Raw genomic sequence first — 24,444 nt, 5'->3', positions numbered from 1 at the left:
TATGTGGGAATTTTATGCTTTACTTCAGTGAGACAGGGATTTCATTGGGGTTTTTTTTTTGTCTGTGCATTCTTGCTCATTAAGACACCATGCTGTCTTCTGTTGCAAGCTGCAATCCATATTCTTGTTCAAACTCAGAAAATATAAGAAGGCATTTCAAATTAGCAAACATCTGGATTTCATGCCTGTCCTGAGTTCTGAAAGAGGTAGTTGATGCCTCCTGGATCTGGAATGCAGCAACGGCTTTGCTCTGAGAGAGAAAGCAAGAAATGCATTTAACTTCTCAAAGCTGGGACTGCAGCCACACAGGGAAGCTCCTGGCAGCATTAAGTTAATGTGACCCCTGCCCTGTAACTTTTAACGTGATTCCCCAATTAAGATATTCAATCCATAGATGCCATTTGTTTTCCAAATCTCTTGCAAGCTGATTTTTCCTTTGATAACAGTTGGAACAGTGTCGCAGAAGTAAAAGCCAGAGAAGACAGGGATGGCTTAGTTACTGACCTTTTTGCAACTGCTTAGATTTCAAAACAAATCTAAGTAGTATTATCTGTGTGCAAAACACTTGCCTTTTCTGTGTATATCTGCTCTAATAACATTGGTAAGTGAAAAATATAAGCATATATCTTTTGTGTTTAATATCCTGTAGTCCTAAAACTTTCCTGACATTGAATTTTAAGTTATGCATTCTTCATTTTTCAACAGTTGTGCATTTAGCAGAAATCAACAATTTAACTTTATTTTTATGAAAAAAAAAAAAATGTGACCAGTTATTTCTAAAATTTATTTAGGAAAGAAAGGAAGCACATTTTCAAATAATGTGTTCTGTTTGTAATTGCTGTGTTCTGTTTATAATTGTAATTACTTCTTGTCTTGAAATATTTTTCATTAACAAAGCATTTTTCCTGAAAAGAATAATTGATGTCAAACACCCAAAAATGACATTATTTGTGATCAGCAAATAATTTGTTCAAAGCAGATAACTTTTCAAAAGTTCTCACCCAGGCAGTCGGGAGGAGAAATAAGTCTTTTAGCTTCCACAAAAGATCTGCTAAGTCCTGAAAATATATTTTGGAGAGGGGTTTATCTCAGGGTGCGGGAGATGACTCCATCCCCAGCACAGAGCGTGAGGAGGGTGCACCTCGCGAGGTGGGGGACATTACACCGTGCCCGCTCCTCGTGGTGGCAGCTGCAGTGCCAGAGGCAGGGGCAGGGTGGCTCTTTTACCACGATCAGCCACTTTTAGGTGACTGTCAGATCCCTGACACTCTGTTCATACCTTAAAAACCTATCATACACAGGAGTAGGGTTCTGGTGCTTGTTGAGCAGTGCCCATGTGTTTGAACTACAGATGTGTAATATTTATAAACAGCAAAACCAAAGACCACTGTGTAATTTTCTGAAATGATTGTTCTCAATAATTACAACTTACTGAGTGTGCCGATTAGGCAGAGCTTCAAGGCAGAAAAGATAACTTGAAATATATGGGGTTTGAGATGAGCATAGGCATTGATAAATAACCATGTTAAAAGAAAATAGTGTTGTGGAAGTGGAAATAATTGAATCAATACAATCAGAAGTAAAGAGAAAGATAGTATTTCTGCATTAAAGCTATATGCTCTGAGATTCCTGAAATGAGGTGCCATTAAAGAATTATGAAAGCAAGTAGTAAGATGCTATGATCAGACAATATTAGAATATAAACATTCTGACAGTAGTAACTGTACTGAAAAATCAGAAAACCACAAACAGGACTTAGACTTGGATTGTCAATTGCTCTGTTTCTTTGCTGAGCAAGAAAGGGAGGAATGAGGATAATTATCTTAGAAGAAGAAAGAGAACACTCCCCCTTCTCTCAGCATACAAAGAATTTGTGAAGACCCTCCCTGCCCATGAGTGAATATACACCCCTATTGGAAAGGCTGCGATGGGAGAGTCCAGAGACGTGCTGAAATACCTGCCTGCAGCTCACCAAACCCAATTGCAATAAGAAATATTTTGAAGGGTTGTTCAGCAGTTCATTATATGAGTAGCCACAGGCTAATTCTGTAGACAGTCAGGTGCCACCTTTACATTGATTTTATTAAGGTGTGAAGGACCAGGCTAAAGTGGGAGAATACTTAGTGCAAGAACTGCTTTAGAAACATTTAAATACGGATCTTATTATAGCAACAGAACATAACCGCAGTGTTGGTGATCAGGTTAGTTTGCCATGTACTTAGTTATGCACTTGACTCAGCAGTAAAGTATTTGCATGAAATGTAATGGTCTGTGTTACACAGGTCAGGTTTCTGCTCTCATGGACGTTCATTCTACATCTAAATGAACTCATCTATTTCTCCATTTGGTTGAAAAAGCGTCTCAGATTTCTAGCCTCCCTGATTCATGGCATGTCCTTAGATTTCCAGAAATGTGTTCTGCAGTGTGTTCTGCGTTGTCAAGTGGCCAAAGACCCACTTCTTTATTTTGAGCTTCTGCCTGAGAAGCATCATCTCTGTCCCAAAGGAAATCTGAGCTCAGTTGCTGCAGTATGTTATACACATGCCCTTTTCCAGCAATAGTCCTGTGCACGTGCAAACACTCCAAACAGAGTAGATTGTAAGGATGTTCCAAATTTTATATGGCACTAGCCCAAGGGTTAGACACCATTTTGACTGCTTCATCCATGTAAGCAGTTCATTAAGGTAGCTGGCAGCACCCGATGTGAAGATTTGAAGAGGAAGAGTTGGTTTTTAGTTCTTTCATGATGAGGAACATGCCTCCAGGACACCCTGAGGGGCAGCTGGGGGCCAGGAACAGCAGAGGTTCCTGGAGGTGGCCAAGAAGGCTTCTCAGCCAGGACTCATCACACTGTCCCACCCAGGGATCAGGGCAGTTGAGGGGACAGATGGGGTCATCAGGCATCTCCATGGGGATGGGGATGGCGATGAGGATAGTCCAGGGTGTCAACCCCTGGTCAGTGGGAGTCTGGATAAGGTCCAGTGATGGGAACCATAGGACTGGCGAGAGCACTGTTAATGACACTAAACTTGAGATTTAGCGATAAGACCCATACTGTCTTAAGTATGTAGGATCTGAGCCTAAGTACTTGAACCAGTCCAGAGACACAGTGAAACTGAAAAATGTGAGCTACAGAATAGAGAAGTCACTTTCTTCATAATATACTACAAATAGAAGCAAATCATAGATACAGTTTTCCTTGGGTTGGTCTCTACAACTGTGACAAAGAGTTATTTAGTTTTCTCCTCATTCTCTTCCCATTCTTCCAAATGTCTATGAATCCACAGCACTTTCATCCTATTTCAGTCTACAAAGCAGCTGATATTTCACAAGATGCTTGAGAATTCTTTCACACAAAGTCAGTAGGTTTTGTATACCACATCTGTCTGAGCTGGCTCCTAGTAATTCAGTAAAGATCCATTAGTGTAATGTTGTGGGAATGGGCAGCTACTTTAATGTAAAGATTTTCTTTTTTCTGGGTAAGCATATCTGCAGATTGGTTTTCTTCTACCACTTGCATTTAGTAGAGGTCATGTACTGTGAAATGACTAGCATGCAACATGTGAGCAAGAACCTTCAATTATGTCTTTTAAAAATTATGTTTAGGTGAACACCAGTACAGCTTCCTGGCATTAGTGCTTTATTGTGTGTGCCTGTTTTGTTTGGGTGGTAAACCCTAGCCTGTTCCAACACTGTATGCATTAAAAAAAAAATTACACATAAGACAGAGAAAAGGAATCCTTTCCTTGACTTTTAATTACTATTAGGAACAATTACCAGTCCTCCAGAAAGGTGGAAAGTGAACTGAGTGAAGACTTCAAAAGTGGAAAAGTGGGTGGAAAACTAGCAAAATTTCTATTACTGCATTGGTTCTTTTATATATACATATATTTTGAAGTGGAGGTAAATTGTAACAGAGTTGGCTCTCATGTTTATTTATATTCATTCTAAATTGAACATTCTTTTTGAGAGGCTTTGTGGTCAGTCATAATATCATATATATGGGATGTGCATTTAACGTAACCCAGTAAGACACAGGAGTCCTCCATGAAATAGAATGTACATATTCTACATGGAAGAGCTATGATAATTTCCACAATTTTCATACACTTGTTGGAAATTTGAAATGACCATTAATATTTATTGAAACTCCTTCAAGAATTTGAAAGCTCTTTTCCTGTTAAAATTAATGGGAAATAGGCATCCCAGGGTCCTAAAAATCTTGTAAATTCTCAACCTGTATGGTCATTGAAAAGAGAGATCAAAGAAAGGACATACAAATTGAGTGTCTTGTTCTTTGTTCTTCTAGGACTACCATAGACGTTTTTTTCATTCAGTATATTTTTATATCTTTGAAATCACAAATGAAAAAGAAACAAGTAGTGACATGACAGGTTCAAAACTTCAGGAAATCAAAATACAAAAATTTTCCAATTTTTCAAGACTTAAAGACTTTGAATCATGTCAATAGTGTTCAAGGATGTTGACAGGTATGGAAATAAATTATTCTTTCCTCATTTGTGTTATCTTAACACGTGCAAAGTTTCCTGGCTTAAAAGCTCAGTACAGAATTACTGCCCTAACTCTGAGAAAATCAGTAATTGCAGCCACTTTGCAGTCACTGTAATACCAATGACCAAAACTACTTGTATGGTACGGGTCTTACTAAGGGGGGATGAAAGAAGAGAAGTAAACTTTGCTCTCTGTCCCGGCCTGAATAAACTTGTTCCCTACTCGTACCCTTAACTTCTTCAAACATAGAAGTGACCGTTCAAGATGGTCACTTGGATGGCTAAGTACATGAATTTGTAACATAGTTCAAATCGTAGTTTTCCATGAGCAAATGATTGGGTTTTTTTTACTAATTCTTCTTAACTGACTAACAGGTCCACAAAAATAACTTTTCTGCGTGTTTTTAAAAAGTGATATTGCAGGGATTAATCATGCAGTCTGTACTTGGACAGAATTCCTTCTAAAGTCAATGGCACTTGTGCCTCATTGCAGAATGTGGGAACATGCCAAAGAAGAGCATTCTACACTCAGAAAGCATTTGTCTTTATATTCTGCCATTAGTCCAAATACAAAGTCTGGCACTGCGTTTCATGACACGTGCTGCTCCAATAGTTCTGTCTAGAAACAAGCTCTTTTCTGTGTAAAATATTTTTACTCTTTCAAGTCAGTATAACAAACAACGCGAGGAAAAATTATTTTCTCTGAAAACTTCTTGAATTGAAAATGCTGCAAATTTACAAATTCTGACATATGCCCTTTAAAACTTGTGCATCTACTGTTTTTATTTTCATTATGCATTACAAGTTATATCCGTAATGTTTAAAAATGTTCTATTCCAGCAAAAATATGGCTTTTAACCAAATAAAAATGTAAAGCCAACTTGCTCTAAAATCCATCTGTTTTTCATTTTCTTATAATCTATAATCAGGAAATCCATTCATACATGACATATAATTTTTGCGCTTTCAAGTGGATAGTGGAATGCGATGTTCTGCATACAGTCACATCTAAATTGGTAATTGTCCAGGCAGAGTGTAATTTTAAAGTATAGGATGAAGGAAGGTTTAATTTGTATATTAGAAGTCTTATACATCTTTTTGCCTCTGAATGTAAATGAGGCCATTCTCTTCGGTGGATCTATTTGAAGGTGGGACAGCTGCCTCAGAGGAGGCCACAGCTTTCTGAGTAAAGAGGATACGGTTTAAAGAGCTGGTTTAAATGCAGACTCTTCTTAACTGTAAACCGCATGCATGCATTCATCATTGATTTTCAAATGATGGGTTTCTGTATCATTGGTTTAAGGTCCACAGTCTTACATTCCTGAATCCACATTATACCAAAGAATAACAATTTGGTGGCTGGAAAGAGGAATGGTTATTATATGGCTCCAAAATGCTAGCTGGCATAATATGCCATGAACAGCAGAAATCTGCTGGTAAAGAGAAGATTGCAGTAGTTCTTAAAAATAATTTGATGTTCTAAAAATATAAATGTAAGAAATGTTATCACTGTTCAAAATATTTTACTTCAGTAGGTAAATCGTGTAAAGGTCAGACAAAAATTTCTAAAGTTTGATGCGGGTGCATTCTTTCTCTTAATTTTTAATAGAAAATTACATTAGGTAAATCATTTGTAGAAATCTTTTGTAGAAAATGGGAGTTCTTTATTCTAAGGGTTTCTGTTCTCTGAAAATCACAAGCAGCAGATTACAGTGCATGCTGTTTTGTTAAATATCTCAGGCTTTATGTTGTAGAACTGAAAAAAAAAATACATTATTTCTTCAAACAGCTTCATTTTCTCTTTCTGAACAAATGCTTGTCATACAACAGATTTCACAAGGCAGTCTTACTTCCCGTTGGTAAAATAGCCTCTGTATGAAACCAGCGCCAGATAAACTCTACTTTTGCTTTGGTTTCTTCTGTTGATCACTTCTCCACATCATTACTGCTTTTTGGTGCTCAGTTTGTCAAAGATCAACTTTCAAAAGACACTGCAGTTTCTAGAAGAAAATATTGTTGGGCATTCAAATTCCCCTTCTCATTTCTCTGCCTCTCGTAGCACATAGCATTAAGGAGACCATATTATGTAGCAAATCCATGTTGAGAGCAATCGTTCATTTTAAAAAAAAACCTACTGACACAAAATGGAAAATTTTTGACAGTGTTCTGCTATTTTAGCTTGATACGTGTAAAATACAGGGGTTTTTTTAATTAACTCGTTTTATCTCGCTCACTGTAAGATATTACTAAGGAAATAAACAAGAAGATTAACTATAAAAATATTTTAATACAAAATCGCTGAAGTCATCTGAGTGCTTCTAAGTTTTCATCCTAATTGTGTTTTGCAGAGGCTTGTGTAACCATTGTAATAAAAAGCATATGATTAAACAAGTCAGGCCAGGCCTATGACTAAAGTTATCTCACAAATATGGAAGTCAAGGACTTTGTGATACTTTTCCCATGTCCTAAGCCTAGTGTTCACAGTTCAGGGTCTTGCAGAGCTTGAAGTGCTGTTTTTGGCATTTAATAGCCTTTGACATATATTTTTTTTCCCCATGGATTTGCTGATCTGATAAATGCAATTAGTTAATGTGCTTGTGGATTAACAACATGATATAATGTTAGTCATGCTTAGACACACTTCATTATCCTAACTAGAATACAGATTCACTCTCATGTACTGTCGTTTTTATGCCCACCTCATAGAATTTATCAAATTTAATTCCATAATCCATTTATGTCCTTTAGGGCTGTAAACCCCATTTCATGTGTGGAAAAAAAAAAAGTGTGATACTGAGTTCTTCACTGACTTCAGGACTGCAAAGGAAATTCAAAGATCCAGGGCATCTAACTCATAGAACTTTGCCACACTCAGTAGCTCATATTCCAACAGTTTCTGAGTTGTGTATCTTTACATTCTTGGTATTTATCCATGAAAGTTTTCTCCTCCTGTACTACTTTTCCTACTATTCCCTCTCTACAACTGGGCAGTTGCTGTATCTCTCTTGAGCCTGTGCAGACAGAATTTCAAGGGTACACCAAAAAGTCATCTCTTTCCCAGACTTTGTGGGTCTGGGTGAAATTAGGTGGATGAAATAGGAAGGCCGTTTTTTAGTGGGATGGCAGGCCAGTAACCTTACAGATATACAGCTGTCATTACTACGTAGTGCGAGAAGGAAACCCTTTTCTAAAAAAGGCAAATGAAGCATCTACCGGTCAGAATTGTTCCCGGGGCCTGCAGAAAGCAGCAGAGAGATGAAGATGAAAGATATGGTGGTATTTTCCAAATAAGGTTATGCTCTTGCTCCCATTGACTTTAGTGTTGACAGTCAGGTCCAAAAAGTGTGGTGAAAAGAGAGCCAAAAACATTTAAGAATCTTCCTAGCCCTCCCCCTGCCTTTTCTGGAAATTATAGCCTTGCTGTACTCATCCTTTGTTTAAAAACAAAACAAAATCATGACCTGGAAAGGGCTGAGTCAGGCAAGGCAGAATCCTCTGTAGTCGAAAAAACACAGCAGAGCTTTGACATTTTTTTTAAGCCGTAAGATTGTCTGACTTTCCTGATTCTCTTGTAAGGCAAACATTAGATCTTGGCTGCTTTGAGTGCACAGTATATTGTGCTATAGACCATAGTGCTGTAAACGGAGTCGTATCATTAAGTTAATTTCAGCATATCATGGGGATTTCGGCTGCCATGAGAGAAAGCATTTTAAGACCGGTTGTTCCAAATATGACGTGTTGTATTTTCATATAAAAATACATTGCATGGCACAGGTATCTACACTGAATTTTTTTATTGAACATTTTTAGTTTTTAGGCTTAAGAAATACAGCGGGCTTTATAATAATTCTCTCTATTTTTAATTTTCTTTTTTTCTTTTTTTCTTTTCTTTTTTTTTTTTTTACCTAAACAGGAAATGGATATGGCAACCCCCGCAACTCACCAGGTCTGCTGGTCTCACCTGGCAACTTGAACAAGAATATGCAAGCAAAATCTCCGCCTCCAATGAATTTGGGAATGAACAACCGTAAACCAGATCTCCGTGTGCTTATTCCACCTGGCAGCAAGAACACAATGCCATCAGTGGTAATGCATTTTCAAAGCTTGTTTTTTTGTGTCCTTCAGATAAGAGATATTTAGGAATTTCAAGGCCTGCTCAAGCAGCTAAAATCAGCAGAACAACATTCCACATTCTTGCTTGTGTGGTCTTTCTGTCTAACCTTCAGGCTTGACATCCAGCTGAGGATGTAGGCAGAGCCTGTTCGATTGCTTTTATGAAGTCATATCTACTTCCTCCCTTTTTTCTATCGAGTGGCAAAATAGGAAGTGTCCTGCACAGTCTAAACTCCTGCAGTCTCTTTCTTAGTAGCTGGAAGAACCTTTCCTGGATTTGTTATAAAGGCTGAGTTTAACCCTGAGTATTCCTAACCTACTATGTTTTTCTTAAATATTTAGCCACACAGACTCTCAGCAGATGGCAGATTAGCTACAAATAAATTAGTTTGAACACTATCCCTGTGAGCTCCAAATTTTATAACGATAAGAGGTAGCAAATACATAGAGCAGGATAAAAAGGAGCTTGAACCTGCTGTATCTCCTGCCAGGATTAACAAAATTTAGGCAGGCTATTATGCTAGAAGGGTGAATCATGAAGGTGTCATGTGCAGATCTTGTAGTTCCCTTCCGAAAGTCAGTTAGCGGTTGCAAGTAAATCTTTCATGAGTGACTTAACATGAAAAGTGAGCTTAATTTAAAAAGGATCTCGATGGTAAATTTAAGTGACACTACAAACACATTTTTCCATTATGTAACAGAGACTATTAAAACAACTTCCAAGCTGGCTACTTTAGCTTGGCGCATAATAAATTAACTCTGAACATCAAACTAACCCCCTCCCGCATAAATGTGATGCTGCCTCCTGAGAGGATAAGTAACAAACAGTCTCCTACAGGGCAGTGCTCAAAGTCGACCAAGGCAGTGACAAGCTGTCTGCATCCAATGATTTATTCCAAAGTCCTTAAAACTGATACTTTCCGAGGGATTCTGTGAATGGTCAGGTCTCTTGAAACCAGGTATAGCAACACACTCTGCAGCCACGGGGGCCGTGGGAGAAATAATGAATTCTTAGAGAAAGTCTTGTTCGGAAAACTGGATAGATTGTCCTCACAGTTAAAACAAACATCCCATTAGAAGGACAAAGAGGAGATCTATGAAGTGTTATTTTTCCAAACTTTGCGCAGAAAGTGTTAAATTTGCTGCCCCTATCAGGTGAAGCTGTTCCCTAGGCTAGAAATCTGCATCATGGTAAATACTTATATTCACTAATTTTTAATGCTCCTTTCCTATGCACTCAGTCTGAGGATGTTGATCTGCTTCTGGTAAGTGGTAGTGATGTTCATCTTAATAACGAGGAAGAGAAAATCAGTTATTTTGTATGATTGATACTTGTGTAGGTGAAGTGTTGGTTGAAATAAAATGGAAACCTTTAACCATAACCGTTTTGTGAACGAAAAGATCATCATGATTTTTGAAATTTAGCAATATGGAAGGCCAGGTGCGGTTGTTGCAAATATTCACATTATGCATGCTAGAATAAAGCTTTCTCGATGCTGGCATTTTGAAAGTGTATAAACTTCTGCTGTTGAAGACACTGCAGTCTTATGACATTTTTTTTGTTGGCTCTCTGGTCATTTTGTCCTGCCACTCACAGGATTAGGGTTCTCTAGTGCAATATTTACAGTGCAACACCTAGTGCCCTGGAGTTAAACGTGTAACTGCTGTGCTACCTAATGCTCTTGAAGTTCGTTTTGCTGCACAAAAAACAAAGTAGTCAGAGCACCATCTGCTGGTAAGAGCTCAGTGTTCAGCAACCTCGGGGTGCCCCTCACTTTCAAAGCATAAAATCCAGTAGGACTAGGTTTGGGGTTTTTTTCTTTTGCCTTTTTTTTTGCCTTTTTTTTTTTTTTCTTTTGAGTGAAAAGGAAAACAATGGGAATAGAGTTTACATATTTCATTAGTTTTTCACACGATCTGTTCTTCTACCCACAATAAAAGCAATCTTACTTGTTAGTAGTTCAGTTACCTAGGAGATACTGATGTAATGGGTTACTATGGTGACAACTGGTCTCTTGAAGGCTTGTAAATGATAGGGTTGGCAGAGTTCATAAAAGCCACATGTTAAATGATTAATTTCTAGAAATTTGTGTCAGCCTATATTTCTCATGCACAAAACATACCCAGAAATCTAATACACTCAACTGACTGAAAACTAGTCAATAATCTGTTTATTTTACTTACTTTAAAAGAATCAGAGGATAAATAACTCCCAGTCTGCTCAGTCATTGGCTACTCCAGTGGTTTCCGTAGCAACTCCTACTCTACCAGGGCAAGGGATGGGAGGATACCCATCAGCCATCTCAACAACATATGGTACTGGTGAGTATGGGTGCAAGCCTAAAGAGGGGGGGGAGGAAGGAAGATGCTGGCAAGTGTCTGTCTCAGTACTAATGAACTACCTAATGCTCGTTGGGAGAAACTGAAAAATTCATATCTGATGCGCTTTTCCACTTCATTTACTTTGTATCTTGTCACTAACTTGAGACATATCTATTTAAAAGTTAGCTATTTTGTTCAAATGGAAAACTACTTTGACAGCCTTCTTTCAGTGGCTTTAATAAAAAATGTAACTTAAAAGACACTTTAATTAATTAAAAGACAATTCAACCTCTTAATACAAGAGGTAATTTCATGTAGTTGAGTGCCCCTTCCAAAAGTCATAAGGGTAGTGGGAGCAAACAGTTTCACTGGCTTCAAAACCCAGCTCAGTAACTTTGTGGGCTACCACGTAGCTACCTGGGAGAGACTAGAAATGAAGCCCCAAGAGATCCTTTCCAGTTCCCATTGCACATTGCTGCCGTACAGAGCACGCTGGCATACAGATCCAGTGCTCTTACAAGAGACCTGCGTTGTTCAGACACAAGCTGCTTGCCGGCTTCTGCAAGGAAGAATATTATTAGATAAACAACGTATTATTAGGTTTTTCAAGTCTTTGACTGTGTGCGAATGCATCTGTAGTTAAGGTGGATGATACAGGCTAAGAATGCTTTGCATCTTCAGATCCAGAAAAGCCTTGCTAAATTAGGGAATAATTATTAGTGCATTATTTTCTCCCAAGTTAATGAGTTGAGGGAAGAGGAAGGTCTACTTTTTCTGCTGCAACTTAATGAGATTGGTGTAATTAAAATTAAAAGGCTTGTAAAGTGACATGTGAAAATTACGATGCTAGTTATTGTTTAATTGCTTCCTCTTTAATTCTCTCTTAATTATTGTCTTTTCTGTTTTCAAATCTAGAATATTCTCTGAGTAGTGCAGATATATCATCTCTCTCTGGGTTTAATACAGCCAGTGCTCTTCATCTTGGTTCTGTGACTGGCTGGCAACAGCAACACCTACATAACATGCCACCATCTGCCCTCAGTCAATTGGGGTAAGCAGTGTTTTCTTTATTTTGTTGTTCTATAGTGACTTCAGTCCCTCCAGTAATCGCAAATCTGAAATATATCAAGGCACATATTTACTATGTGTAAGAGTTCCATTTCCCAAAACTGGAACTGTGTATTTAATGAAATGTTTGCTATGTACCTAAAAGGAAATATTCTGTGTCCATGACATTTTCTCAGTAGTTTAGTAAAGATTATGGTTCATGCTTTATTCCTTATTTCTTTAAACAGCATTTTATTTCACTACTAAAGACCAACCTAAACACTTATACTGTGCTGCTGCTGTATTTTGCCATTTATGCTTTTTATTTCCAGTTACTATAGCACAAACATTTACAGTAAACTTGAAAATTTTCTAAGTGTTTTTAATCAAGTAATAGTGACATAATGATTTGACCTGAAATTAAGCCTTAACCATATTTAATAATCACATACTCCCTTCTGCTCAGCTCTGACATTCAAGTTTCGTTTCTTTGGAAATGCTTTCTACAAGCAAATAACATAATTAGGTGTAAGAACTGTAAGACCACAAAAACTCTGATTTGCCTATGTTGAGGAGGATAGGTATTTGTGCCCTCTAGTGGCTAATTTCCAGACATTTGTTCCAGGCTGGTGAAGCACACTGCTAAATCATTTCAGGGTTTTTAAAAGTGTGAAAATTCACAAAGGGAAGTCACCTAATGCATTCTTGGAAAAACAACCTATAGGCTCATTGAAGTGAACTTTAAGAGTATGATTTTCAAAAATCCTGGTATCTGCAGTTTCTATTGAGTAAGACCATAGGCATTCACCAGCACACCACACGTAGCCTAAGGTATAGCAAGACATGTTTGAATTTTAGTTTTCATTATAAAAATAGAAGCTGAAAACAGCTGGAGTTTATTTATGAGGAGAAATCTAAATCACATACATTTGAAAAGTAAACTCTTTTTTTTTTTTTTTTCCAGAAGGAGGTGTTGCACATATGCACTAATTTTTTTGCATGATGGTTTCCATAATGTCAAATTATTTAATACTACAGATGTGACTTAAACTTCAAAATTCTCCTTCTAATTTATCTGACCACTTTTTATAACTTACTATAATTTCTTTACCATGTACAGAGAGTTTGGGTAAAGGACAAAGGACAGCTATAGAAGTGTTTCAGAGGAAAAAATTTTTTTTAAAACCTCATTTCTATATAAATAAGCATATATAGATAATAACTACATAAAAACATACAACTGAAATAGTTGCTGTGCTAAAAAAGAATAGTCTTGATACCTTTCTCTTATGCTGCTTCTATTTTCTTTTTGAGTTTGCACTGTTTCTGGGGCAACGTTCAGGCTAACTGTAGAACTAAAGACATAAAGTCTCAAATAAATTGAAAACTCACATGTTAGGTATCAATGTATAACCTTACAATAAGCTGATTGTTTTCAGTGGTGTACCAAAGAATGTAATAAGGCTATTTGGTTAACCAAAAAAGTATAAATTCAATCCTAAACTAACTACATGCCTTTTCAGATATGTCACACATCATCATCTGTTTCTAATTCATATCACAGAATGTCAAAGTGTAATGGCTGTGGCTGGTGGAATACATTCTGAGTTGCTACTTTTATTATTATTCTTTCAGTGATTTGTAAATGAATTCAGCTATGAAAGCTGCTTCACTGACAGTTCTGGAGAAGTCTTCTATCTCTGCAGAAAATCATAAGCGTTTCTTTATTTTATTTTAGTCACTGAGTTCTACATGCAAAAGCACTTGTGCTTTGGATTGTTTGAAGAGCTTGAAATTATATAGAATATATTCAGTCCATGTCAACCAGAGCTAGAATTTGCAGAAAGATTAAAGCAATCACACAAAATTATAGTCATCCCCAGATATTTGAGAAAACACATCTAGAAAGGGTTTGACAACCCAAATTCCTGTGCTGAGTGAGGTCACATACTGGAAAGATTCGGCAACTGAGAGATGTTTGTTGAGAACAGTAGGCTGTAAAGACCTGTGAGAAAACAGAGTTACTGAAAGAGACATCCAAGTTCTCTGGCAGGTTTTGTTTTTCACTGGAGCCTAAAGGTGAAAAACAGCTCCTTTTCCTCAGTGCATGGCAGAAGAATATGGTTAGTAATAGAATAGGATATGGTTAGATGTTTAGCTTGCTCCAGATAAGTCCCCAACAATTTCAGTGGGAGTGTCAGAACCTTCTTTAAGATAATTGGAGAAGATCTCTACAACCTGCCTCTTCATTCTTCATGTTGACTCTGCAATTACCAGTTACACTCGTGCCAGTGGGACTTGAGGGCAAATACCTGAGGACGTGGGAGTAGTTCACTTTCCCTGTCCACGCAGCTTTTGGCCTTTTGCTGAGCCTGGTGAATAAGATAGCAATGTGGAGCCTGCTTTGATATGACTGGGACATTAAAACCAGTCAAACTTTTCAACTTTTTAGGTTAAAAAGCAAAACAGTACTTTCACGGTCTTTTAACTAGGTTCTACATCTGGGAAAAAGACACACAAATTCAATCTCTCCTAAAATTTTGGAACTTGGTCTGAACGTTGCTGCAGTGTCTCTTGCAGAGGGGGTTACTGCTTATTTAACATGGACCAAAGACTCTACTAGAAGTTCATTGCTGCTAACGAGAGAGGAAATCCCTTCCAATATTTGAAATAAATAATGTAAATTTTTTAGGCACAAGTCTATTATATGGAAAATGGTCTCTTTCATCCATGTTGCTCAGGCTAAGAGAGAATCTTCTCTTCCTTAAGTATCACCCACAGGTGAAATTTTATCTTTCCTAAAATATAAGTGCAAACACAGAAATACCATGTCATCCTAAGTATATGTAATTCGGTATAGGTAATTGTTTACATAAAAGAAGTTTCTCCAAACTTCTCCCCACCTGAGCAAAAATAATTGTCCAAATTCCTGCATACTGTTGACTTGTTCGGTGACACTTACATAGCAAGCTTATTACTTAGCAACAATTAATTTTTATTAGGTAATAGACATAGCTAGATAGGGGGAAATATTCTCTATTGAACAATTTTTACTGAAAAACTTAGGCGCAGTGGCATTGTGTTTTGTGAATTTGTATCGGTTCTGCCAACTTCTTTGTTTTGAATAAAAGCCTTATATATTTAGGATCGAGCCTTTTTTCTTTTGCCACTATTGTAAATAAGATGTTCTAGTGATTCAGTTTCATACTATTCTTCATTTAGAAATTTCTTTTTTACGTGTAAGACCTTAACATGTGAAAGCTTATCAAATTATCTTGAAACAGAAATTCTTATTCTGCTTTTACATTGATCAAAAAATATGAAGAAACAACTTTGCTTTTACCTGAATGAAAAAAAAAAAGACTGGAGAGAGGAAGGTTGCATTGCTATCAAGTCAAAAATATCCTCTATTCTCCTACTAACAGACCAGCATATAGCTAAAGTTACGTAACTAAATTTTGCAGTGAATTTTCAATGGTTCCTTTTATGTATTTATGGGGAAAAATTATATGAAGTGAGGAAGTAAACAAATTTAGAGAAGCAAGTGTGGGCATAGAAGAGAAGGTATGTGAGGCTCTTTCTTCCTTCAATAGACCACTTCCTCCCTCTGTAAAGATCTCCCTGGTGCATGTTCACGTCCTCACCTGTCACCTCCTCAGACCTGCACGTCTGTCTGTGCATGCTGGGCTTCCGTACCAGCCGGAGATTCGAATAGGTGGATACACACACAGAACTGACCTCACTGGCATCAGCAAGGACTAAAACCCAGGACGAAACGAGCTCGTTGCCTCCCGACTCGTTTCCCACCTCTTAGGCAGCAGAGCTGTGTAGCTGGTTGGTGTTGAACCCAGAGAGCAACCAACATTTCTCCCACGTGGCTGTTGCACTCTAAATATTAAACATCACATTTTCACTATACTGGTCTCAAGGGGAACTCCTGTGTAAAATTAAAACTTTAATTCTCTTCATTGTCCCCATAAAATGAAATGTTTTCATACAATCTACGGAAAAAGGTGATTAGGTCAACATGGGTGGACTGCATGGCACTTATTGAGTGCTTATAATTATACACAATCCTTTGAAATAATTGGCTTTATTTTCTCTGTGGATTTTCCATATTTAAAACCTGTTTGTTTTTCAGTGAACTTAATGTAGGTTTCAAATGATGAAAATAGGGCATGCCTGGACCAAAATTACATAGTTACATGAAGCAACAGTGCAAAATATACATTAATACATAGAGATACAAACACTTGTTTCTACACTTACACACACATACATGAAAATAAATCATTTTGTCATTTTGTAGCATACAGAATCCTCATTTATTTTATAATGCTGCTTCTACTCTAAATAGAGGTCAATCCTATGTTTAGAATAGAGGTGTAAAGACTGCAGCTAAGTATGTGCTATTTCGCCATTCATGTCTATGTGTAACAGTAGGTGTCCCTTGTAATTGACCATTTTGGATTACCTGAGATTCTCATAAAGATATTTCAGAAAATTTTAATGAAATAATGTAAATTATAGTCACCAAAAAACAGATGTTAAAATTCAGAAGTAGTTTTATCAGAAAAAAGCTGTATTTAAAAATAAAAAGATGTGAATGATGCCACAAAATAATTGCTTTAATTTATTTATATTGTTTTAAACCTCAACAAATTTAGTCCTGACCTGCCAAAATGACTTCTTCATCTTTTTTCAATTTGCAAAAAAATGCTTAAAATGCAGATCAACCTGTAGCGTTTTTTAAACTGCCACAGATTTGTATGCCAGGTATTTGCATAACACCACTGATGAATCACAAGGAATCTAAAGAAAAATCTATAGAGGTGTGTTCTCATACTCACTTCTGGAACACTGTTAAAAAAGCCAACACATTACAGTGTAGCAAAACTAGCTCTGTTTCACAGGAAATGCAGCTTACCCCTCTAGATTTGTTCCTTTAGAGGCTGCCACACAATAGAATGCAAGTATGTTCCATGTGAACAAATTTGACTGAATATGGTGGTTTTTAACTAGCGAGGTGTTTTAGCTGTCCTCACCTTTGCAAAGTGACATGTCGTCTGCTCGTATCAAACACTTCTAAATCAAATCCCCAGGCTCCACCATCCTGTATTACGGGACTTCCAGGTTTAGCTACAAGCTTGGCATCTACAGTCATACGTAATCTTATCATACACGCTAAACTGGCAGCCTGTTTTCCCAGGTGAAGCCCTAGCATCTCCTAAGCAACTGAAAAATAAAGTCACTGGAAATGAAAAGCAGAAAAAAAAAAAGAAAACAAAAAAAAACAAAACAGGAAGTTATTTTTGATTCTTGTTGGGTTCTTTTCAACAAGTTTTTAGGAAAAGAGTGGAATATTTCACTAAATTGGAATGACGAAGTCTGATACTTACGGTTTCTGATATGTGTTAATTTAATAGTTACAAAAGCAAAGAAAATGTCCCATTTGCCAAAAAAAAATGCCTACATTTGCTAACGTGAAGGTTATTACTCACTAACTCTGTTACTTATATAAAGGATTGCTGCAAATGTTGATACAGTCATCTGTATAGGAATGAAGGGTAGATAAAAGCAATTGGAGGTAGAACATCCTGTTTACTCTGTTTTCTAGCAAGTTGCATCCATTATTAAAGATTGCAATAATTCCTGATAAAAGCAGCTGATACCATTTGATATTGAAGCCATAGAGTTCCATTTTAAATCTGTCAGTAGAAAAGAAAACAGCATTTTGCCTTTCAACAAAGTTATAGTGAATGTTGCTTAAGTAAAGTTCAACTCCCGGCTAATGAGATAGCAGGAAAAGTGGAATATCCCCATGAATGAAAAGACCACATCTAAACTTGTTTCTTCTACATGTTTAAAAAATTAATTCCAAGTCCTGATATGTCTTCTGCTTGCAGTAAAAATGCCTGCACATCCCTTTGGGTTTAAAATCTTCCGAGGCCAAGTGGGCTGTTGTCCCTACTGCCGTCAGCCTCCCCCTGCATAAATACTCAGGAGGAGAAATCTTGAAACTGTGTCTCGGGGGTTAGATGCTAACTAGCCTAGCAAACGGTCCCTGAAGCACAACATAATGTGAACTGCATGTTGAGAACTCTATTTTAATAACGAAGAGAAAAGTCAGGTTTTACCAGGAGGTGGTGCTTTTGTACAAAACATCCTGCAGATGCAAGTGATCTCATTTCTCCCGCAGAGATAAAGCACGTTCTCGGCATTCACGCTCCTCCCTGCCTGTTTCAGCTTCCCTCTGACACTGCCTGCCCACAAAAGTGCACAGAAAGAAAATGAACCTAGGATAGTCATGTATCTTGCCCTTGAAAAAGTTTTAGCGTAGTGGTTTCTCTCAAAGCTTGGAGCATCCCCTGAGCTGGGCTCTCCTACAGGCACACAGTACAATCCTCTGACATCTTCCACTGCTCTTCAGCTTCTCTTGGGCAGTTTATTCAAAAGCACTCTGGACTGACTTACAAACTCATAGATTTAAACCATAAAATCATACCTAAACCCTTGCCTGCCTGTGGTATGTTATTGCTGTCAGTCCCTAGGACCAGTAATCTCAACTCTGTTCTGAAAGGTATAAAATGTACCTGGCCCAAATTTTTGTTTGGGTTTTGCCTCTGAAGCCGCATGTCAGAATGAGCAACGATAAAAATAGTTGGGTGCGTTCAAAACTAATTGGATTAGTCCCAGCAGAAAGTCCATGCCTCCCCTGTCTCAGCCGGTGCATACACACACACGAGCATTAGCTATAAAGAAACCTGCAGGTGGTGCCAACAGTGCAAAGGCTCGCCTTCCCAAATTCGTTGTGACACTTGAGTCAAAAAAAAAAAAAGGAGAGAGACTGAAAGCGAGACCTCCTTTGAAACCGAGGGCACGTGCCGCACAACCACGTTTGTCGTGATGCTTTCGTCTCTTTGAATTTGTGGATTCCGCCCCGAAAGCAGTCCTCACGCTCTCGGCGTGGGCTGGTCCCCCGCGAGCCTTTACACTGGTGTTTGGTGTGAGTGTTTGTGCATATCTGGGGGCTCCATGCCTCCTCCGTCTGTAACTGGGTTTCCTTTCCTCCTACAGAGCTTGCACTAGCACTCATTTATCTCAGAGTACAAATCTCTCCCTGCCTTCTACTCAAAGCCTCAACATCAAGTCAGAACCTGTTTCTCCTCCTAGAGACCGTACCACCACACCCTCGAGATACCCACAGCACACGCGCCATGAGGCGGGGAGATCTCCCGTTGACAGTTTGAGCAGCTGTAGCAGTTCCTACGATGGAAGTGACCGAGAAGATCACCGGAACGAATTCCACTCCCCCATTGGACTCACCAGACCTTCGCCGGACGAAAGGGAAAGCCCCTCTGTCAAGCGCATGCGGCTCTCTGAAGGATGGGCGACATGATAACATTAATACCTATTAGTCGGGGGTTTTTTTGTTTTGTTTTGTTTTTTGTTTTTTTTCTTGCAGTGTGTGTGTGCTATACCTTAATGGGGGGGGGGGGGGGGTCGATATGCATTATATGTGCCGTGTGTGGAAAAAAAAAAAAAAAAAAAGTCAGGTACTCTGTTTTGTAAAAGTACTTTTAAATTGCCTCAGTGATACAGTATAAGGATAAACAGAAATGCCGAGATAAGCTTAGCACTTGAGTTGTACAACAGAACACTTGTACAAAATAGATTTTAAGGCTAACTTCTTTTCACTGTTGTGCTCCCTTGCAAAATGTATGTTACAATAGATAGTGTCATGTTGCAGGTTCAACGTTATTTACATGTAAATAGACAAAAGGAAAACATTTGCCAGAAATGGCAGATCTCTACTGAGAGAGAAAGCAGCTGTTATGCAACATATAGAAAATGTACAGATGTTTTGACAGACCCAGCGGTTGGGTGGCCATGAATTGATGCTGGAAAGAGACGGGGTCACCTAACATGCCGAAACTGCTTACAAACTTGCAGGCGTATTGTTAAGAGTATGGCACTCAGTTAAAAAAGGATCAAAACATTTCAAGAGGACCATACTTGTAAAAATGTTGAGTTCGAGGGCTAACATATTTAATTTTAAAAATTCTGGGTCTGCATCACTTATTAAATAAAAAAAAATATAAAAATATGTACATTACATTTTGCTTATTTTCATATTAAAAAGTAAGACAGAGTTTGCAAAGCATTTGTGGCTTTTGTAGTTTCCTTAAGCCAAAATGTGTTCTTTTTTCCTTGATAGCTTCGCTAATCTTTTAAACAGTCCTGAAGAAACAAACAAAGAGGACTTTTTGTATAGAAAGCACTACCCTAAGCCATGAAGAACTCCATGCTTTGCTAACCAAGATAACTGTTTTCTCTTTGCAGAAGTTTTGTTTTTGAAATGTGTATTTCTAATTATATAAAATATTAAGAATCTTTTAAAAAAATCTGTGAAATTAACATGCTTGTGTATAGCTTTCTAATATATATAATAATTATGGTAATAGCAAAAGTTTTTGTTATCTTAATAGTGGGGAATTATATTTGTGCAGTTGCACATTTAACTATTTTCTTTCAGTTTTCTTTTACTGGGTATACATTTTACAGGTCGGAGTCAGCTGTTGAAAGACTGATCTGTAAAAAGTTAGAATTTACCCATGGTGTAACAACTTAAATCATTTTAATACAGCATTTTACAATCAGTTGGGTGAACTGCGATCCATTGTATATACTGATTAGTTCTTTCATGCTGTTTTGTGCATTGTAACAAGTTAAGGGCCCTTCTATTACTTAAATGTCCTGCGTATCTTGTAGTTTTCCATGGGTTAAACGGCAAAGTGGCATAAACTTGGCCCTTTCTCATTAATGAAGCTGGTATTCTGCCCATCAGAACTGGGTGTACAGCTCTAACGGCTGTCAGTTACGTGAGTGCAGGTGAATATTTGCAGAGGCAGTAGGGAGAGTTAAAGGGAGGGATCAGCACGAACATGCCTATTGTAAAGATTACTCCCCTCTCTCATGGATTTAGAACTCATCAATTAAAGGGCCATTCAAGGGGTTGATTGGTCTTACACAGCCAATATGGGCCGTGGGGTCTCTGGTTCCCACGGACCTCTGCGGTCACATCATCTCACGGTGGGCACGTTGTTGAACAACACTCATGGTGCTATTTGCACCCTAAGCCAGACTTGCTTCAGCATGTGGCATCCACGTTTTCTCCTGCCTCATATTGTTCCTTTGACTAAAATAGCTTGACCAGAGGGAATTCCTGGTGTCATTTCTTTCAGTCCCTCTTTGTCCCTCTGGTTTATTAGAAGACAATGGTGTATTCAAATGCTTCAGTTTCACCTTTCTGTTGAAGGGAAGAAGTGTTTAAGCAAAATGTTAGTGCCATAGTAAAACTGTTACATTTCTCCTTTTTCCAAGGGTCCTTCCAACTCTCACCTACGTACATTGACGCTATGATGAAGGATAGCTGCGACAGCTAAATACCGACACAGAATATTTCATTAAGGGAAATCCACACTCTATTTCCCACCGATAGATGCAGTTGCTGTGCGCTGCTCAGTGACAGAGTGTACCTCTCTGTAGTAGAGAACGATGAACAGGCTACAGCGTGCATTAGGACATACGCTTTTCACTTACCATGACTTTATAGAAGCCTGCCTTACAGGCACTCTCAGCCGTGCAGGGGCTAGTGCATAATCTGGAAACTCTTTTCGCGGAATACTGTGCTACTAATGCATCATCCATCTTATCTTGTGTAGCAATCTGCAGGGTAAAGAAAAAGATACGCATGTTTAAACAAAAAAAAAAACAAAAAAAAAACCAAAAAAACAAAACAAAAAAATCAAAAAACAAAACAAAACACAAAAAAAAAGGTAAAATGGGGCCCATAATTAATTTTAAAACACAAAAAACCTGTTTTTGAAACCACTTTCTTCACCTTCAGACGAACCTATACTCATATTCTCTTCTGAGAATTTTAAACTTTGGTGTGTCAAAAATATGCAAATATATCACAAATGTACCTTGTCATTTCAAGAAAAAAAATACAACTTTATCAGTATTGTAGTAGAAACTTGTCAGTGGGGAAGGGGATTTGGTCTATTGATATATGAAGAATAGCCATATTAATAGTTTACCTTGCGATTTGCCTCAGCAACGCATGAAAAAGGAAAGATATCGTATTTAACGAAGATGCAGTGTAATATATTACTGCAAGTAACTAAGCAGAAAGTAGCGTGAAACGTATTGCCTGGGCAATTTATATTAACTCTGACAGTGATTTTTGTACAAACACAAGTAGAACAGAATCACGTGAAAATAAATGCCAGTCACCCCTCTTGTTCCTGCTGCAGAGGGCAACTAACTTACGCTGGCAAAATTGTGGGGGATAATGCATATTTGCAAACTGATCTAATGATAAGAAGCACAACTTTGATTGTGAAGTCACTTTCTGTAAACTATAACTGTCTACCTTTCTTGTTCCTTTATCTGTACCTTACCATTTATTGTATTTGCAAAGCTAATTTGGGTTTATTGTGTGATTCCTTTGTATTTAAGGAGTTTGGGGCAGAGCCCTGAAAGAGTATTAACATTTACTTTACCTTAACCCATGCTATATAATGTTTTAGGCAACATTCTTAATTGTAAGTTCAAACACCTGAAGTGGCATTCTAGACAACTGCAAGTATTGTTATAGCTAAGCTAACCTCTATTAAAAGGTGTTGTCAGTTAGTGTTTAATTGCTGGTGACAATTATATGATATACCCTATCTGCACAACCTGTATATTGTATGCATTGAGCCATTCGCAGTAAAGCTTTTGTCATTTCAGTGTTTTTCGAAAGTTGTGTTTTATAACAAAATGGCTTATATTTTTCCCAGAAGAGGAATTTAGCAGTTTTTAATGAATAATATAAAAATATCTGTTGTCCTCAGATCTTTTTCAGGTAAAGCTAGCATAAGAATAAAAGAACTCATAGACTGTTTTCAAGGATGTCAACCCTTTTGTATTGTATGTGTTATCCTATATACCCTCTTTTATCTATAGTCCTAACAGAGCTGTTTTGTTTTCCTTCTTCCTTCGCCTTGAAGGTAAATGCTTTGTAATTTTTTAAAAGCCACTTGAAACCTCAATAAAGGCTGTTGCCTAAACATGGCATACTTCATCTGTTCCTGTTTGTGCCATCTGCTGTGATGTCGTCAGTTATATGGCATTAATTTCCTGCCACTACAGGTCTCTTGAAGGACTGATGGAACATTGGTGTCTGTTAGAATGCTTCAGACTGTAGATGTAATAAAAGGCTTTTGTTAATATATTTTAACCAAAGATGTGGAGCAATCCAAGCTTTGAGCCACAGACCTTCTGCATCAAAAATATCTGTTTGATTATCTTCATAATCAGGTGTTGCATTTCTACCTTCCCTGCTCATACCTCAGACTGATCCGTACCTCAGTTTGATTCAAAAAAAAGGTCAGTTAAGTAACTCATTAAAAATAAAAAAAAAAAATGCAGTACCAGAGTCTTTTGTGGAGTAACTAATATCAGACCTGGGTTACCGCAGGCATTACACTTGGATTGCTTCAGATGGTTTGTTGTATCCTTTTTTTTTTCTTTTTTTTTTTTTTCTTCTCTTTCATGGGGATTTGCTTCCATAAAACAATGGTGATAACAAAATAGCTTGTAAATGGGAGCATACAAGCATTTGCAACAAATATTAAAGTAGAGGCTCACAGCGGCATAAGCTGGACTTTGTCGCCACTAGATGACAAGATGTTATAACTAAGTTAAACCACATCTGTGTATCTCAAGGGACTTAATTCAGCTGTCTGTAGTGAACAAAAATGGGAAAATTTCAAAAGATTCTCCTGCTGGAAATAAGGTATAATTTGTATTTTGCAGACAAATCAGTAAAGTTACTGGCTTTCTTAGTGATACGGTGTCTGTGGTGCATTTCTTTTATTATTAATTTAAATCATGTTCCATTTTCACTGTTTTGCACTGTAACAAATGAAAGAAGGAGGACTTTAACAAGCGGCAGATGCCTCCAGGTCCCTCTGCTTTGTGCTTGCTCAGGAAGTTAAGCACCGTTTTGTGGTGCCCTGAGCGTGTTGGTGCCTCGCAAATGCCAATGCCCCACCACACCTCACCCCACCGAGTTAGAGAAACGCCATCACTGCTCTGGAAGTCAGTGTCATTGTGAATGAGGCTGTCAGAACCTGGCCCTGATGCCTGAGCTAGCAGAGGAGCTCCCTGAGATAATGCCTGGCTTTTGGGTACTTAGTCCCTCCCAGGAAATCCAGATTCCCCTATAAATTCTACTGATGGGGAGAAGCATGCAAAAGCCCTGCAAAAGAACTCCATGTTCTGTGTAAAAATAGTTTATGTTTGGGTCTATGCTTTATATATACTCTTTAACTTCATAGGGACTGCATCAGAATTAATCTGCTCCCTTTTGTGTACTTTTGCTGTTGTTGTTTAATTTTTT

At 37.8% G+C, this 24,444-nt stretch overlaps 1 protein-coding gene across 12 annotated transcripts in view; it reads left to right on the top strand.

Annotated features, from left to right (window-relative positions):
* MEF2C (myocyte enhancer factor 2C) overlaps nt 1-23,884 on the top strand; it is a 142,586-nt gene extending 118,702 nt beyond the window's left edge. For 6 of the 12 annotated variants that reach the window (XM_074166463.1, XM_074166461.1, XM_074166462.1 and 3 more), the window contains 4 exons: nt 8,425-8,597; nt 10,817-10,946; nt 11,862-11,997; nt 19,167-23,884. In XM_074166463.1, coding sequence (XP_074022564.1) covers nt 8,425-8,597; nt 10,817-10,946; nt 11,862-11,997; nt 19,167-19,392 — 665 coding nt within the window. In that variant the 3' untranslated portion in view covers nt 19,393-23,884. Of the gene's footprint in view, nt 1-8,424; nt 8,598-10,816; nt 10,947-11,861; nt 11,998-19,070 lie in introns of all 12 variants that reach the window. The other 6 variants (XM_074166456.1, XM_074166458.1, XM_074166454.1 and 3 more) reach the window with 2 other exon arrangements.
* Nucleotides 23,885-24,444: the final 560 nt, after the last annotated feature.

The sequence above is a fragment of the Numenius arquata genome, chromosome Z (genome assembly GCF_964106895.1).
Source record: "Numenius arquata chromosome Z, bNumArq3.hap1.1, whole genome shotgun sequence".
Taxonomy (NCBI): domain Eukaryota; kingdom Metazoa; phylum Chordata; class Aves; order Charadriiformes; family Scolopacidae; genus Numenius; species Numenius arquata.
The sequence above is the reverse complement of the archived record's forward strand: the minus strand, read 5'-3'. Positions and strand labels throughout refer to the sequence as shown.